The sequence below is a fragment of the Calonectris borealis genome, chromosome 4 (assembly GCF_964195595.1).
Source record: "Calonectris borealis chromosome 4, bCalBor7.hap1.2, whole genome shotgun sequence".
Taxonomy (NCBI): Eukaryota; Metazoa; Chordata; class Aves; order Procellariiformes; family Procellariidae; genus Calonectris; species Calonectris borealis.
The window spans coordinates 50679803-50694459 of record NC_134315.1 but is presented as its reverse complement, the minus strand read 5'-3'; the positions used below and the strand labels follow the sequence as shown (position 1 = coordinate 50694459).

Sequence of the window (14657 nt, the reverse complement as noted above, 5' to 3'; positions counted from 1 at the left end):
ACACATTCTCGTGGTTCTGCTTTTAAGACTAAATTTAAAGTTCACTTACTTGAACTTTCCAATGGCAGTATCTAATAAAAGCTGTCTTTTCCTCTTTGTACTTGGAGATGAAGTGGCACTCGATATGTGCTATTTGCCAGTTAGGTGGAATTTATTTCAAAAAAGTGTCAACTTTCACTCATGGCTATGGGGAAAAAAAGTGATTTTCTGTGTCCTCTGTGAAGGTTTTGACTGCATTCATTTGGGGACCAAACAGAAGTTTGAAGAGAGCAAGCAGCGTTTATTCTTGCTTCACCAAGGGCATTACAATAGTTCTGTGCCAAGACGCAGCAGTTGTAGTTATTTACAGCTCTACCAGCTCTTTGGCTGTGCTGCAGTGTTCCCTCTTTAGCTGAGGGAAAACCTGGCTCCCCCCCATCTTTTGTACCCCTGAATTCCTACTAAAGGCAGCTCAATGGTCCTGTTTTGGCTGTACCCAAACCACACTTTAAACTGACCCAGAATCTGTATCACCTCCCAGATTACTTACTGACTGGAGCATTATATTGCCATTATTACAGAGGGTGGTGCAATGCTTAGTTTAGCTTTAGGATATTAAGGACTGTGGTGGTGTGTGGCTTATTAATGCAATGGAATAGTTGGGTTCTCCCAGAACTCTGTCATGACTGTCACAACCCAAGGAATAATGAATTGCCATCTAGTAGGAGCACGGTACCTGAGCAGGTCTGAACAAAAACTGCTGGGAAAATCCCTTCCTTTTCATTCAGTCTTCCTCTATACCACTCTGGATCTACTTGCTCCAGTATTTGGATGTAGTCTCCCTTTTTGAAGGACAAATCATCTTTGGTTTCTGCTGTAAAATCATGAAGTGCTTCACACCACTCTACAGATTGTCTGTTGTTCTATTCAAGTGAACAGAAGAAATGCATTAATTTTAGCAGCATTAATGGAGCCCATAAGCTGATGGATACTGGTGAAAGCAGCTGTACGGAACACGGGTGTCGTGACTTTCTCTCATACAATAGTGTCACTGCAGATGTAGACTAGAATGGCATTTCAGCAATTACCACAAAATTTCATCTAGGCTCAAACGCATTCCTTTTTATCATTGGTGGCAGGGGACAGGATTAATAAATTCAAAATTAGACCACTGCAGCAATACTTAAATAGAGCTAACAAGAATTTGCTTAAGCACAAAGGATAAAAATATACTTATGTTAATTTGCCAGAAGCTATGAATTCAATCAGCTTAGGCCAACTGTCAGAATTCAAGATGTGACCATGCAGCATTGTGTGCTGTTGTGTTACATTCAGGTTTAAAGTTGTGGAGCTAATCTGATGTTATAATAGAAAGTCTATGTAAATTCTGTCCCTCACCTATAAAATTTTATTACCTGAGGAAAGGAAGAAGAAGCGTCCACCTTGTTCTTCAGTGCTGCTCCTGTACCTACATAAGTAAAGGACAACTTAGAATAGCAGCAATGACTATTCAAAACGTTTCTAAGAGATTTTAGATATTCAAAGTGATTATTAAGAATAACTTCCTAAGAAGTCCCACTATTCCTTTTGATTTTTTTTTAATCTGTCTTTTCTCCCATTCTACCTCCTTCCCACATTCATTGTCCTTTTGGACTTTTCACCTATATGCTACCTATATGCATGCAGTACAAAACCATGTTTTTGAAGATTTTTGCAAACATATTCATACCTGTTCCAGGCAGATCTTCAATTACTTCCACAAAGTTCAAGGGGAAAATTCCAGATGTGCCTCTGAGCTCTCCTTTGGCCCACTCTTCATTTACATATTCTTTGAGGATAATAGTTTCACCTTCTGAAAAACTGAGCTCATCTTTCTGATCTCCAATATATTCAAATCGTGCTACACATCTTGGGCCTCTGCACAAACACAAGAGAAACTTAATTTGCTTATTTATTATTATTGTACACTTAATAATAAGGCAGCATTGTGCAAAATATGAATTGATATCTTTAATTAAAATGATGAAAGAATGCACTGAAGATAGAACAGGTGGAAAATTGGGGTCTAGCCCTGGTTCTCATTTCTGCTTTCTGAGGAGGATGAGTATGGAGTCTGGAGGAGCTGGACGCAACTTCTGCATCCCAATTCCTGGCTGTTACAGGATTTTGCATAAGACCCTATTTCTCTTCCAAACAACAGCAGCAAAAATATCACTTTGTTTCTGGGCTGTCTTATTTTATATTTTTGCCCATATGGAAGCAAGTGTCCTGATACGCTTTTGTTAAGAGTTTGATGTTTTTTTGAGCTGGCATCCAATTTAGATGCAAACATGGGTGGGGAGTGGGTGTTGTGTATTTGTCCCAAATCCCAAATACATGGAAGTTTCATAGGGGGAAGCTAGTTTTTATCTACTTCGACAAACTTTATTTTGTAAAATCTATCCCAGGCATGAGGAAATAAATTATCTATGGAAGAAAAAACATCAATGCATCTGATAAATTTTACATAATTTGGTATAATACTGAAAAAAAACAAATTAATTTTTTTCCTCACTTAAATAGATTTAGTAATTTAATAAACTATTAAAATAAATTTAAGAAATTACTCTAAGAAGATTTTTGATTTGTCAAAAATACGATGCTGGATAAAAGTCATAATAGGCTTTAATTCTTTCTGCAGCATCATAGCATACAACTAATGTAAGAAGTTTGATTCCCACCCCTGTCCCCCAACTCATATCTTTGCAAAAGCTTCAGGACAGAGCTAGCACTTTCTGTCTCTTAGTTGCAGAAGCAGCTTTTAAAAATAAAGTTTCGGTTAAGACAAGCCAAGCTTTATCTTGGAGATAAAGACCTTGAAGAACAAACTGAACAATCTTATTAATACTAGTTCCTGCCTCTGCCTGAATTTGCTTTAATTGCTGCAACGAATGATTATGAAATCCAATAAATCATCATTGAGTAAAAACAGCAGGAAAAGTTGTTACTTGCCCACAAATCTTAGTACAAGTTGTTTGCAAAACAGAAAAGGAAGTGCTTGAAGTACATTTGATAATTTGATCTGGGGAACTTTAGATTCACCTCTATAGTTATACGCTTTAAGGTTAGATAAATTTCTCTAATACTTAAAGTACAGCTATATTCTGTCCCATTTTATCTTGTTCTTTCAAATGAGTAGGAGCCCTACCATGTTACATCTTATGAGGATACTGGAAGAAAGTAACAAGGCCAGGAGCAAAGAGAGGAAAGTGCAATGCTGCTAAAGTTAATCAGATTGGTTCACAGTTTCTGTAACCGATTTTCATGAAAAATTATGGGAAATGCTCTTCTCATACAGCTCGTAAGAGGAAGGAAAGCGAGTGAAGGGGACTATATCTATAGAAACATTTATTATAAAGTGATCTACCAATTTTTTGAAGCCATGAAGTGAGTTTTTAGGCTTTTTTTACCTGAATATGACTCTTATTAAAACATCATAAACTTTCAGCTTTGAGAGCTTAATTTTTAAAATATATTTTGGTGAAGAAACTGTTAACCATATTCAGTTCAGCACAGATAACACCTGTTTCAAAGTTATCTTTCTTTCTTTTTACTTCCTAGTAAATCAACATGAGAAAGAAAAAAAGATGTAGCTGACTCACTTAATACATCGTGAAGAACAGGGTATTTTTTTCCTGTTGCCTTCTTCTGGAACATCAATCTATTAAGACAACAAAATAAGTAAAATCTTCCATGTCAAGCTCATGGCAAGATAACTACAATAAACTTGGAACTGGTTAAAATAATCTGTTTTTCAGCTAAGCATCAGCTCCAGTTAGGACCTCCATGGGATGCTCTATAGTCGCTGGCATGCTATGATATATGACCATTACTAATGTAGATTTCAGTTTTGTATGCCTGATTTCTCATTTTTCAATCTCATGCAAACAAGGAGCACTATTTAATGTTTTCTGTTACAAAGCAGGTTTATTGTTTCTACTTGTGGCATGATTGACTGATAGAATATGGGACTGGATGCTACTACATGTTGTTGCATTTAGCTCCCAACTTTCAATTGGTAATTGCTCTCTATTATTTACTAGCACAATATATCACAATAGACAAAATCATTGTTTACACTTATCCTTTCTGGGCTTTGGTAGCCAGCTGTCCTCCAAACAAAAACACATCTCACAAATCTCACTTGAATTGGAGAAATATAATTTAGAACACCAATACACAGATATATCAAACAGACAGCATTCAAGTCCTTTATAAGAAGAGGACTTCAGTTGTATTTTTGGTGTGACACGAAGGATGATCTGTGAGATGTATAAGACAACAAGCCTAGAGACTCTGGCGAGGAGCTTTGGGTTACAGCTCACTATCGCATGAGCCAGTTCCCATAAAAATCAACAAGAATGTTTCATTAGCCTATGTGAAGGACTGGAGGAAATCGTGCTGCCTTTTAGGACAAATAATCTTTGCAGTGCTCTTGCTAGAGGAGCTGGTATCTGTGGTGCTCTGAAGGTTCTATGGGAAGTGATAACCACCTGTTATTGTTAGGTGTCCAGACCTAAGCTACTACCCAGCTCAATATTGTAAAACACGCTATAGCGTATTGTGTAGAGATCTTGTATAAAGATCAAATCTGACACGAATGAATAGGAGAATTCACTCAGTAAATTAGCCTCATGTACTGCATTCTTTTTCTTTTTTTTTTTTTTTTAAATTTTGCTGAAACAAAAGATTTTTGCACTCAAAGGGTAACCACCTTTTACAACTAAAATAGAAATTTGAAACACATCTTCCCTAGCTTTTATGAAGTTGTACCTGTCTGCATCAATGCTGAATTTGATCCCAAAGACTCATTCCACTGCTTTAACATAAAATCTTTTCTCTATTAGCCATCAGTAGTAACAAGAGCTTTTAAATTAAATTGTTGGTCTGTGTAGAAGCAGCTAGTCAATTTAGCTCACAAATCTTTCTCATGAAAGCGAATCGAGCATGGTTCCATTATTACTAACCCCGAGTTTAGATTTTATTCTTCAGCACTTCTCAAATCTTAAAATTTTCCCCAATAACACCATTACAAACTAAACAGACACCCTACACTCTCTGATGATTACCAAATACTTGGTATTGTCCATGTAGCAGCAGTGCTCATCTCTGCCAGCTGTCCCAGCAGAGACACTTACTGTCTTTAATGCCCAGCCATACACCTTCACTGCATCCTGGTGTCAGTTTAGCGTTCCTCCATGTCCATAAGGCTGGTGTGGGTAGCCCAATGGCCCTTTCTACTGTCACAAAATTGACTTCAATCTCAGACTCAGGCTTGCAATAGATTTGACCCAGCTTTTGACGCAGTGAACCATACTGTATCTCTTTTAAAGATGAGGCACTCAGTTAATTGCTATTGGGCTCCAAAACAGCACCTGTCTCTTGCCTGCCATTTACTGTCAAGTGTCACATTCAGTAACAGGATTGCTTTAAGCTGCTCATTTGCAACAACATCATCTCCTTGCACTGTGCCAGCACAACCATTTGTGCAGCCATTTAGTAAGCCACTTAGGCAAATTGATCCAGCTGGAAAAAAAAATTCTAGAAAGAAAAAAAACATGTTTCGTTGGGCCCAACTGCTGCCCTGACCTAGTTCACTACATGGCTATAAAAGTGGTGATTCCAGCACAGTTCAAGGGACAAGAAAATGAGAGAAGCTGGCGGATTGGGGGAAGGCACAGAAAGCAACCATCTTACTGAGTGTTGATTCTTACATGCAGCTGTGAAAAATAATCTGCTCTGTAGACCCTGAGAAACTACCCAGGTTAACAAACAGAATCTGCTAAGGGCCATGATTTTCTCACTTGGCTTCAAATTAACAGCAAAATAATTCCCATAATACATGTTGGTCGTGCCAAATCAAGCATCTTTCTCATACCATACTTACAAGCTGATATGTCTTCTCTGCTGCCAGAGGAAAAAGAGATTATCTAAATACAGAATGGAGTTAAACACACAGGAGCTATAGTAAAATAGAACCAGAAAAGAAATGCAATATGATCTTATTTAGCAATGTATACAAAGCCTACATACAACTACTTTAACAAAGCTGGCAGGAAATATCCCTGTGCGATTCCCACATTTTCCTCTGTACCACTCGGTATCGATTTTCTCCAAAAGACAAACGGTGTCTCCAGAATGAAGGTCCAAGTCATCAGCATGCTCTGTAAGACAGCATCATTTCAGTTAATGGTAGTTGTCACACCCACTGATTTTCTCTAAGTAAAACCTTCTTAATATAAATACCGCAGACAAAACCAGAATGTTTTCAAAAAGTCTTAATTATACTTGATAAACCAGTTAGCTTTAACTAAAAGACTGGCCCAACTATAGCTAAACCCATAGTTTTGAATCTCTACATGCAGACCTTCGAGGCTGAGCTTCCTCATCATTTTTAAGCTCTAATTCCTCCCAAAATTCCCATTTGAAAGTCTTGGAGTAAAACAAGCTTCCAGAATATTCACATTTACTTACCTGCAGGAAAATCGTGCAGGACTACAGCATGAGGTGCACTTGTGTCAGAAACTTTTGGAGGGCGATTTGAATCCTGACAACAACAAATAAATCCAAGTAGTTTTTAAATCATAGAAGATACTAACAGAGATTTTCTGTTACGTACTCCGAAAGTAATTTTCTGACTTTGGACACAATGTTCTGGTATCAGAGAACCACCTTTGGAGGCAACAGTTTGTATTGGTCACACAGCTACGGGTCTGAATTCTGTATGCCTTTCGTCAGTGTAAACCAGAACGCATTTCACCAAAATCTTTTGAGCCAGTAAAAGGAAGGGAAGGCATGTAACTTTTCCCAGTATAGACAAAGCCTCAGCTATCTCTGTGGGTCAGAAATCTGGAGCATTGATAACAACTCTCATTGCAAGGGTTGTGGCCAAATTTTGCACTGCTGCGTGGTAGTGCATGCCACCAGTCACTCTTCCTTGCTCAGAGAGAACACCGCAGCCCAACTCTCCCCGGCACACTCAGCAGGGGCATCACATCTGCCGACTGCCAAACATTTTAGAGGGGTGAGGAAGCCAGGGAAATTATATTCAAAATGCTGAGTCTTCTTCTCTATCCCACCCACTAGGAATTTTTAGACTGTACTGATGACAATCCCTGTGTGTGAATTACATTCAAAAGAATTCACTGTGTACAAAAAAACCCGAAGAAAATACCCAACATAGACAAAGATAAGGCCAGAATAATATGAATTACCACAGATAACAACAGATTGCAAAGAAATCTATTTCAGCCATGTAGGTTTCTGATAATAATCAAAAAGGCTGCTCATAGCTATAATTTATACTAGCTATTTAATATTAATAAAGTCATGCCCTAAAAACAGGTTAGGTTCTGTAGAAGCAGAGAGAGAAAAATACTTTGAAGTCCATATGTCAAAGCCAATTCACTGATATATCATGTACCTCACTTCATAAAACTACTTATCTTTTGCCCACTTTTCAGATACTCAGTGATTATCTTCCTATGAGACAGAGGAACTTGACCAGTTTCCTCTCCCTTCTGGCACTCCAAGTAATTACTGTTGCTCTGCTCCATAAGCAGAATGTCCCTGTGCTGTAAGGCAAATCACCATTGGGTTTTGTTTTGGTGGTTGTTTTATTTTTATTGAAGAAACACAAGGATTTAATAAACGACTATCACATTTCTCAGTGTAACCTTTAAAGCCTAAAGCACTTGATACTTTAACGCAACACGAATCTTGCGCATTAAGTATTTATCAGCAGAAAAAAATGCTTTACCTTACAGGACAGTTCTCCAGTGTTCCTGGGAAGACAATCTTCCTTGGCAACTCCATGAGGCACAGGTAGCTTGAATAGAAAGAGAGGCAAATGGAAAAGTTTGTTTCACTTCTAAGCCCCTGAAATTCCCACTGCAAGTGAAAACGGTCAGATGATGGAACTGTTCAAACCATCTACTACAGGTAACTAATTTAGGAGTCCAGTGGAAGAGGACAAGCTGCTTTGGAAGGCATTCACATCAGACTGCTGGTGATATGAACTCCCACTTCAAGAAACCCAGGTGTTGTCATCCGCTTTAAAAGTGTCTTAGCCACTTAACTGGCATCATACCATATGGTGCATGATGTTCAGCCACACGCTGACACAGAAATGTATTCATTTGTCATGGAGGGCACTGGAAAAACAACCTGAGAAGAAAATGTCATTGACAGTAACACTTGAGGGCAGGGAATTACTAGTGATCTGCTACTGAAAAAAAATCTCATCTACAAAAACACATTTCTTATATAAATAGATGTGGCTACACCAGAAAGGAAGCAACATGCTTCCCTTATCTCAAAGCTGTTCCTACTCTCAACTTAGATAAAATTTTCTCTCTCTTTCTTGCTCCTTTGCTCCACCAACAGTCTAAATCTTCACAGGAGTGAAGATCAAAAGGAAGGCAACAGAAAGCTTCCATTCCATGCTGAATGTTGATGTTGTTCATGCTCCGGTTGTGTGGGTGCTTTTTTTGACAACAGCACTGGTTCAAGCAGTCACCAGCTCTGATCACTGACCAGTTTCAAGTATCTGGGGAAAGACTCTCTCCTTTTAACTGTAATGGTAGGGAATATTAAACATAAATGGATAAACAACACATGCATTACCAAAAAGAAATATTTTTATAATGAAAAGGGATGGCATCCATAGGATGCAAATGTAAGATAAGTGATGTTACATTCCTCACTCTTTGCAGGCTTGACTAAGCAAGGTAAACTACTTTTAAAGTTCTTATGCTCCCCCAATTTTCTTAAGCATTTTGACATATACAGGGAAAAACAATATACAAACACAATTATTTAGCATCATTTTACGTGCTGTAATAGAATTCAGAACTGGTGACTGTAAAAGGAACCCCCAAAAACCAAAAGCTATGTGTTAAAGATATATATACATAAATTACATATATACACAAAAATACACACACATATATCTATACTTTGCATGTATATATTGCTTTCTCCAGTATTACCTTATAGTACTTAGTACTATTTATCTGTTAGTATTTTCTAAGGAAGATTATACTGATGGATGCACTTTGAAAGCCACATCATAGTAACCTACCTTACTACCTTTTTCACTACTATTTTAACCAGCACTATTTTATAAACAACAGTCTCGGATAGAATATCTCAACTCTCACCATGTACTTATTGTAGAGAGGATGACCTGGTTTAGGTCTAGGAGGTAATGTTGGATCTGAATTTTTAAAGACTTGACTTTTTGCTCTCTTGGGTCCCAATTTGAACTTGCCGGGTTTTTTATCAGGAGCTATGTCAGAAGTAGATCGCGTAAGAGCATCCTTCTGGGAGGAGGTCTTGGCTGCAGAGAGTTTTGGTGGAGGTGGCCTTCCAGGAACACCTTTAGGTGGGGGAGGTCGAGCAGGTATAATTTTTCCATCCACAGGCCTAAAAATTGGGCAAACCATCAGAGAAATATGCATATTAATAAGTCTGCCACCTCATCCTCCACCACAGCCCTAGCTATAGAGTATGCAATAAGGAAACGTGACTCATGATGACCTGGGCTGTAGAGTGTGTTGTATCTGAAGCTCTCTGGGAATACATGAACTCTTCAGATACTGGAACTGGGTGATCAAGTCCTTAGACAGATCCTTGGACTACATATTTCCAAGTCTGCTCACCACTTTCACTTATCAACAGCCTGCCAGCTTTCTCAGGAGCCCACTACATAAGCAGGATTTCTTTCAACAATCCACCTTTAGAAAGAGCTTTGTCTGAAGCTGCCTCAGGATGGAGTTCTTCTAGTGGAGAGCTTTAGCGAAAGCCCTAAGCAGCTCTGCTGATCTAGCTGGTCTTCAGGAATCAGCCTTGCTCATTCCCTGGGATGTCACTTGCCTGAAGTGACTTTTGGTCCTCTGCTGAAACTCATGACATATGACACCACTTTGCACAATGGCATCAAATAGCAGAATTTACCATTTTTATGCAACAGATGTCTACTGCAAAAAGAAGACACCGGTGAAAATACTCGAGTTTTCTGGCAATGCTGGAGGTACCACACTCTCATTAGTGTACCAGTAGCGTAGAAACCAAAATCAGAGATTAGTAAGTGATGGTGGTAATTTAAAAAAAAAAATTTAAGAATCTAAAAAATACCCTTTACTAAGCTTTGATTAAAAAAAAGCTGCCTATACAGTACTCATGAGCCATGATTTTTAGAATCAAAGAATGTGGCCAAATCAATAATTTGCTAATTAAAAATCACCTCTGTTATAAACAAGCATTATGTAGATAAAAATTTGGTTTCCTGTTATTAAGAACCCTGACACTACCACTATTCCAAAAAAACAATATTGTTTGATTGTTATTGGGAAATCTTTGGCCAGTTACTGTGAGTTTCTGCTACAATTGTCTCTCTTTTTTTCATATAGTGTAATTCAGCATAATTATTTGCTTGCATGAATTCCTCAAGGGTCTGTAAAAGTTATCAACCACAACAAATGTGCATTAGTTCATCTTTGGAGTATCCTTCTGACATATTTTGTTGGTGTCATCCACCACTTGAGAAGATATTAGTGCTCTACTAATGTTCCTGATAAGAGTTCTCTATTACTATTTGAGTATGGATTATTTTTTAAATTTCAAAAAAATTTCCCACTTCTGTTCAACTTCCACCTCTCCCCTTTCTTGGCCTCATCCTAAACTAAGCATTTTTAATATTGACAAAAGGGGAAATTCCAAGTTAGACTGCATTAAACCTGGAAACAAACCAACCCATACGTTTGTAAGGCAACTCAACTAAACAAGAAAACCCTAACAAGCAATTCAGATAATTATTACTGCTTACTTTAAAAAAAAATTTAAAAATCCGTTTGAGCAGAAGAGTGAAAGGACAAAACATTTACTGCAGTTCCAGAGACCCTTGGGAGAATCAGGAATGCTGTTATGCTAAACAGAAAGGGGGAAAGTAACAAGCCTATAAGGGGCAATAATGAGGAGTTTCCTTGTGGGGACAACCGCATTCTTTCCTGTTAATGAGTACTTATTATTAAACTTAGTCTACCAATAATAACTGAAAGATTCTCTTGTCCTGACACAACAGAGCAAACTCTTATGTTTAAACCCAGAGATTTCGAGTGCAGATGCTGAGATAGCTGCAGTGGGCTAGCTAGCCAATGCCTTATCTCCCTCCAGTTTGTCTATGGCATTTAGTGGACCTGAATTTAAGGCTGGTCCAGGTACTTTTGCCTCTGCAGACCTTCTTTCTTGTTGGTTCAAAAGAATAAAAAACCCAAGGTTATAATTGATTCTGCACCTTTACAGGTGTTTTAAGTCTGAAGTGAACTGTATAAACTAGACTGCTTCTGGGAAGGTGCTGGCCTAGCATCTGCCCTTTTCAGGGTGGCAGCATCTGCCACCTCCATTCCTTCACCACTCAAACCCAGTGGCAAGTGCAAGTGCTGTTGATCAAAAGGTCAGCAACATGCAGGAGGGGATGTTCTACGTTCAGCTGTGGTGAAAAGGTTAAAGATGCAGAAAGGAATGACTGTCAGCAGCCACCGTACATTAGCTGAAGAGCCAAACAGCTGTCCTCCTATAATCTCCCTGCTCATACCGATAATGTACAAACAAGTATTAATCAGCTAGCAACTTAGTCTTGCCTATTTATTAGTGAGCATACTACCTATTCAAGCCTATTGAGTTAGAACTAGAGTTGGTAGTGTCTACATTGAGACTAACTAGGCAAACTAACTCAGAAACACCTCTTTTAAGTGAGTCACTGAATAATTGCACTTACCTTGGGGGTAGTACAGGTTCTAGCTGAGGCGCTCCACCCTTTTCTGAATGATCCAACTCCTACAAAGATTCAAAAGAAAAAAGCCATCTCTTTAAGCCTAAGAAACAAAAATGTTCTTGTTTAAATGACGCATTTCTTATATTAAATTATATCCTACAGACAGGAAAAACAAGAGTTTCTGGAGGTCTGGGAATAAAGTAATAAGTATTATGGTGTGTTCTAGCATTTTAAAGTCTTGTTGGACACAGAGGGAAACGTAAATAACCTGGCTGACTACCTGAATCACAGCTTAAATTGTGCGTTAGGTATGACCCAGCCCTCTTTTCCTACTACATGGGAGTCAGGGCTTAAGAGCCAAATTCAGGAGACTCATACAAATGTACAATTTCACTGCCCGTAGGATTCCAATTGCTGCAGTTACATTATCAGTTTTGATTTAACTTTGACAGATGAAACAATTTGAACAGGCTTAAAGCAGAAAACATGATATTGATGCAACTCGCACAAGACAGCGTCTCTTGCAAATAACATTAGCTCTCATTAAAGAAGGCATCTAAGTATGTTTCCTAGAGATCTAACAGATAAACCCTGGTGAATCTTGCTTTGGCAGATTAAGGCGTCCCTCCTCCCAGCTGCCCATCCTGACCCTGCCAGAGTTGGCAGAGGGGAACATGTGCCATATCAGAAGGGCTTGGACCACTGCAATGGATTAACGAGCTTCCATCCTTTCTGCGTCCTGCTGTTCATTTTCATCCCAGTGCCAGAAAGTACTGCCAGCTCCACTGAACAAGCGCAGCTGCTTGTGGAACAGTGTAGTAAATCAGAGTGCTGAATCTGGGTTCAAAAGTATCCTTTTTGAACCAGTAATTTTAAATAGGTCTGAACAGTCTTGTTTACTTAATTAGGGATATATGTGCTTGAAACTGGTAAACAATTTGTGTGATTTTTCCCACCTAGAAAGTACCTAGATTTATTTTGTGACAAAATTTTGACCCTTGATTAAGTCCCCAAATCAATGTTCCTGATTAAATGATCCTGATTAGAAAGAAAACAACCTGCCACTTTCAGATGGGGATGTTATCCTCATACCAAAAATTTTCCTCTTTTGTGTGGAAAGGAAGAAATCTGTGCCAACTGCTGCTTATGGTCAACAACTTTACCGTTGCTGGTTAATCACTAACACTGACAAACAATACTAGTTTTAGAAGCACAGAAGTTCTTATCTTTCCAAAGATAAGATTTAAATGTTTCAGTGGATTTGATGCAGTCTTTTTCTTAAAAAAAAAAAATCCTCGGAAGCTGTGACATGCCTGTCACAATAACCTGGATGACATTGTAAAAGTTTTGGGGTTGCATTGCATAAAATGTTATTTAACGTCTTGTATTGGAAATTATTTTTTCAGCATTATCCAGAAAAGATGGGACCTCTATGAATAGCCTCTTCAATCATGACATTTAAAAACCCCTTTATCCTATTAGCAAAGGTAGCCACAAAGACATTTGTTGGTAGCTGTCCATCTAGTGAGGGCTTTTGATTTTGTTTGATTTGATCTTTTTACTGCCTGTGGTTTCCACAAGATTCTCTGCCATTCTTGCCATCAAGCACTCAATATTTGGAAATTCTACTATCGTTTTCTAGTTTATTTTAATTCCCTTTTGTAAATCTGTATCAAAGGGCATATAGAATACACAGCTACAATGTCTACCGTTATTATGTGCTCAGGAGTGAGGAGCAGAGCCTTACTTTCCAAAAGAGATGGTTCTCAGGCTCTGACAGGACCAGTAGAAAACAACTAGAAGGAAAGAGCTGAAAAAAGGAAGCTTCATTCATCTACAGAAAAGTTTCCTCTGCCTGGAAATTAGCACAGCCACTGAGAGGTACTGTGTGTATGAAGGTAAAAAAATACATTTCTAAAGAACTTTGACAATATTTCACTATGTAAATCTCATTGGACTTTGAACCGCTTTGCAGTGCTTTTGAAACTAAATTGTAGGATATCCTGATTCCAGCTGCTAAATACAGAAAATTGAAGATAGATGTGATCAAAGTTTAGTAAAATCAACAAAGTGCTTTTCAGAACAGACAGCAGTCTAAATTACCTAATTAAATTAGAGAACGCAATTAAAAGAAAAAAGCCTTATATTTTTGAGTAGTCCTTTTCATCCTTTGGTCCTTCAAATAACTTACTTTACAAATGCTTGAGAGTCACAAGAGATCTGTTAACCAAAGCAGACAAAGTTGTAATACAGGAAAACAGTTCTAACTTACCACTTTTTTTACTAGGTCACCACTGTTGGGTTTTCCCACTGTGACATCGGAGGTGTTCCCAATAGGCTTTTCAGCAGGAAGTGGTGGAGGGCTATGCAGGATTTCATTTAAAGCTGTAAAAAACCAAAAGTTCCTGAATGTAAGTCTAATTAATAGCTTCTTTACATGGATCAACGATAGGTAAGGGAATCCACCTTGGTTTGGGGCATTTTTTTTTGTGAACACAACTTCCTTCCTCAAAGCCAGAGCAGCCAATGGGGAGGACCACTTAAAGTGAAGAGAAAAGGGACATGAAGGGAACGTTGCAATTCTGAGGTTGACTTCAGGAGTACTTCTCATTCTGCCTAACGGATCTTCACTTTACTCAGGACAGCAGCAAGTTATTCTAAGGTTTCAGGGTTTCAGCTGCAATGCTTGTTGATACAATATTAGACGAGTAGAAGAGTTTCTACCCCTGGGAATGTCAGACTGGATACCCTGAAACACCATCACCATCTCTCAGCCACATTTCTAAACTGGCTCACTTTTTTCAGCTGTCAGCTCCTGGAATATCCTTCAGGCTGGAAAACAGCTGAGGGTTATTTCAAGTAA

General features: G+C 38.4%; 1 protein-coding gene across 1 annotated transcript in view; it reads right to left on the bottom strand.

Annotated features, from left to right (window-relative positions):
• The window catches only part of SH3D19 (SH3 domain containing 19), a 35369-nt gene that overhangs the window by 2090 nt on the left and 18622 nt on the right, over nt 1-14657 (bottom strand). The window contains 11 exon segments of the mRNA XM_075149522.1: nt 716-902; nt 1395-1447; nt 1709-1896; nt 3621-3679; nt 6052-6182; nt 6493-6543; nt 7442-7592; nt 7778-7846; nt 9180-9444; nt 11798-11856; nt 14067-14179. Of these exon segments, the coding sequence (XP_075005623.1) occupies nt 716-902; nt 1395-1447; nt 1709-1896; nt 3621-3679; nt 6052-6182; nt 6493-6543; nt 7442-7592; nt 7778-7846; nt 9180-9444; nt 11798-11856; nt 14067-14179 (1326 nt within the window).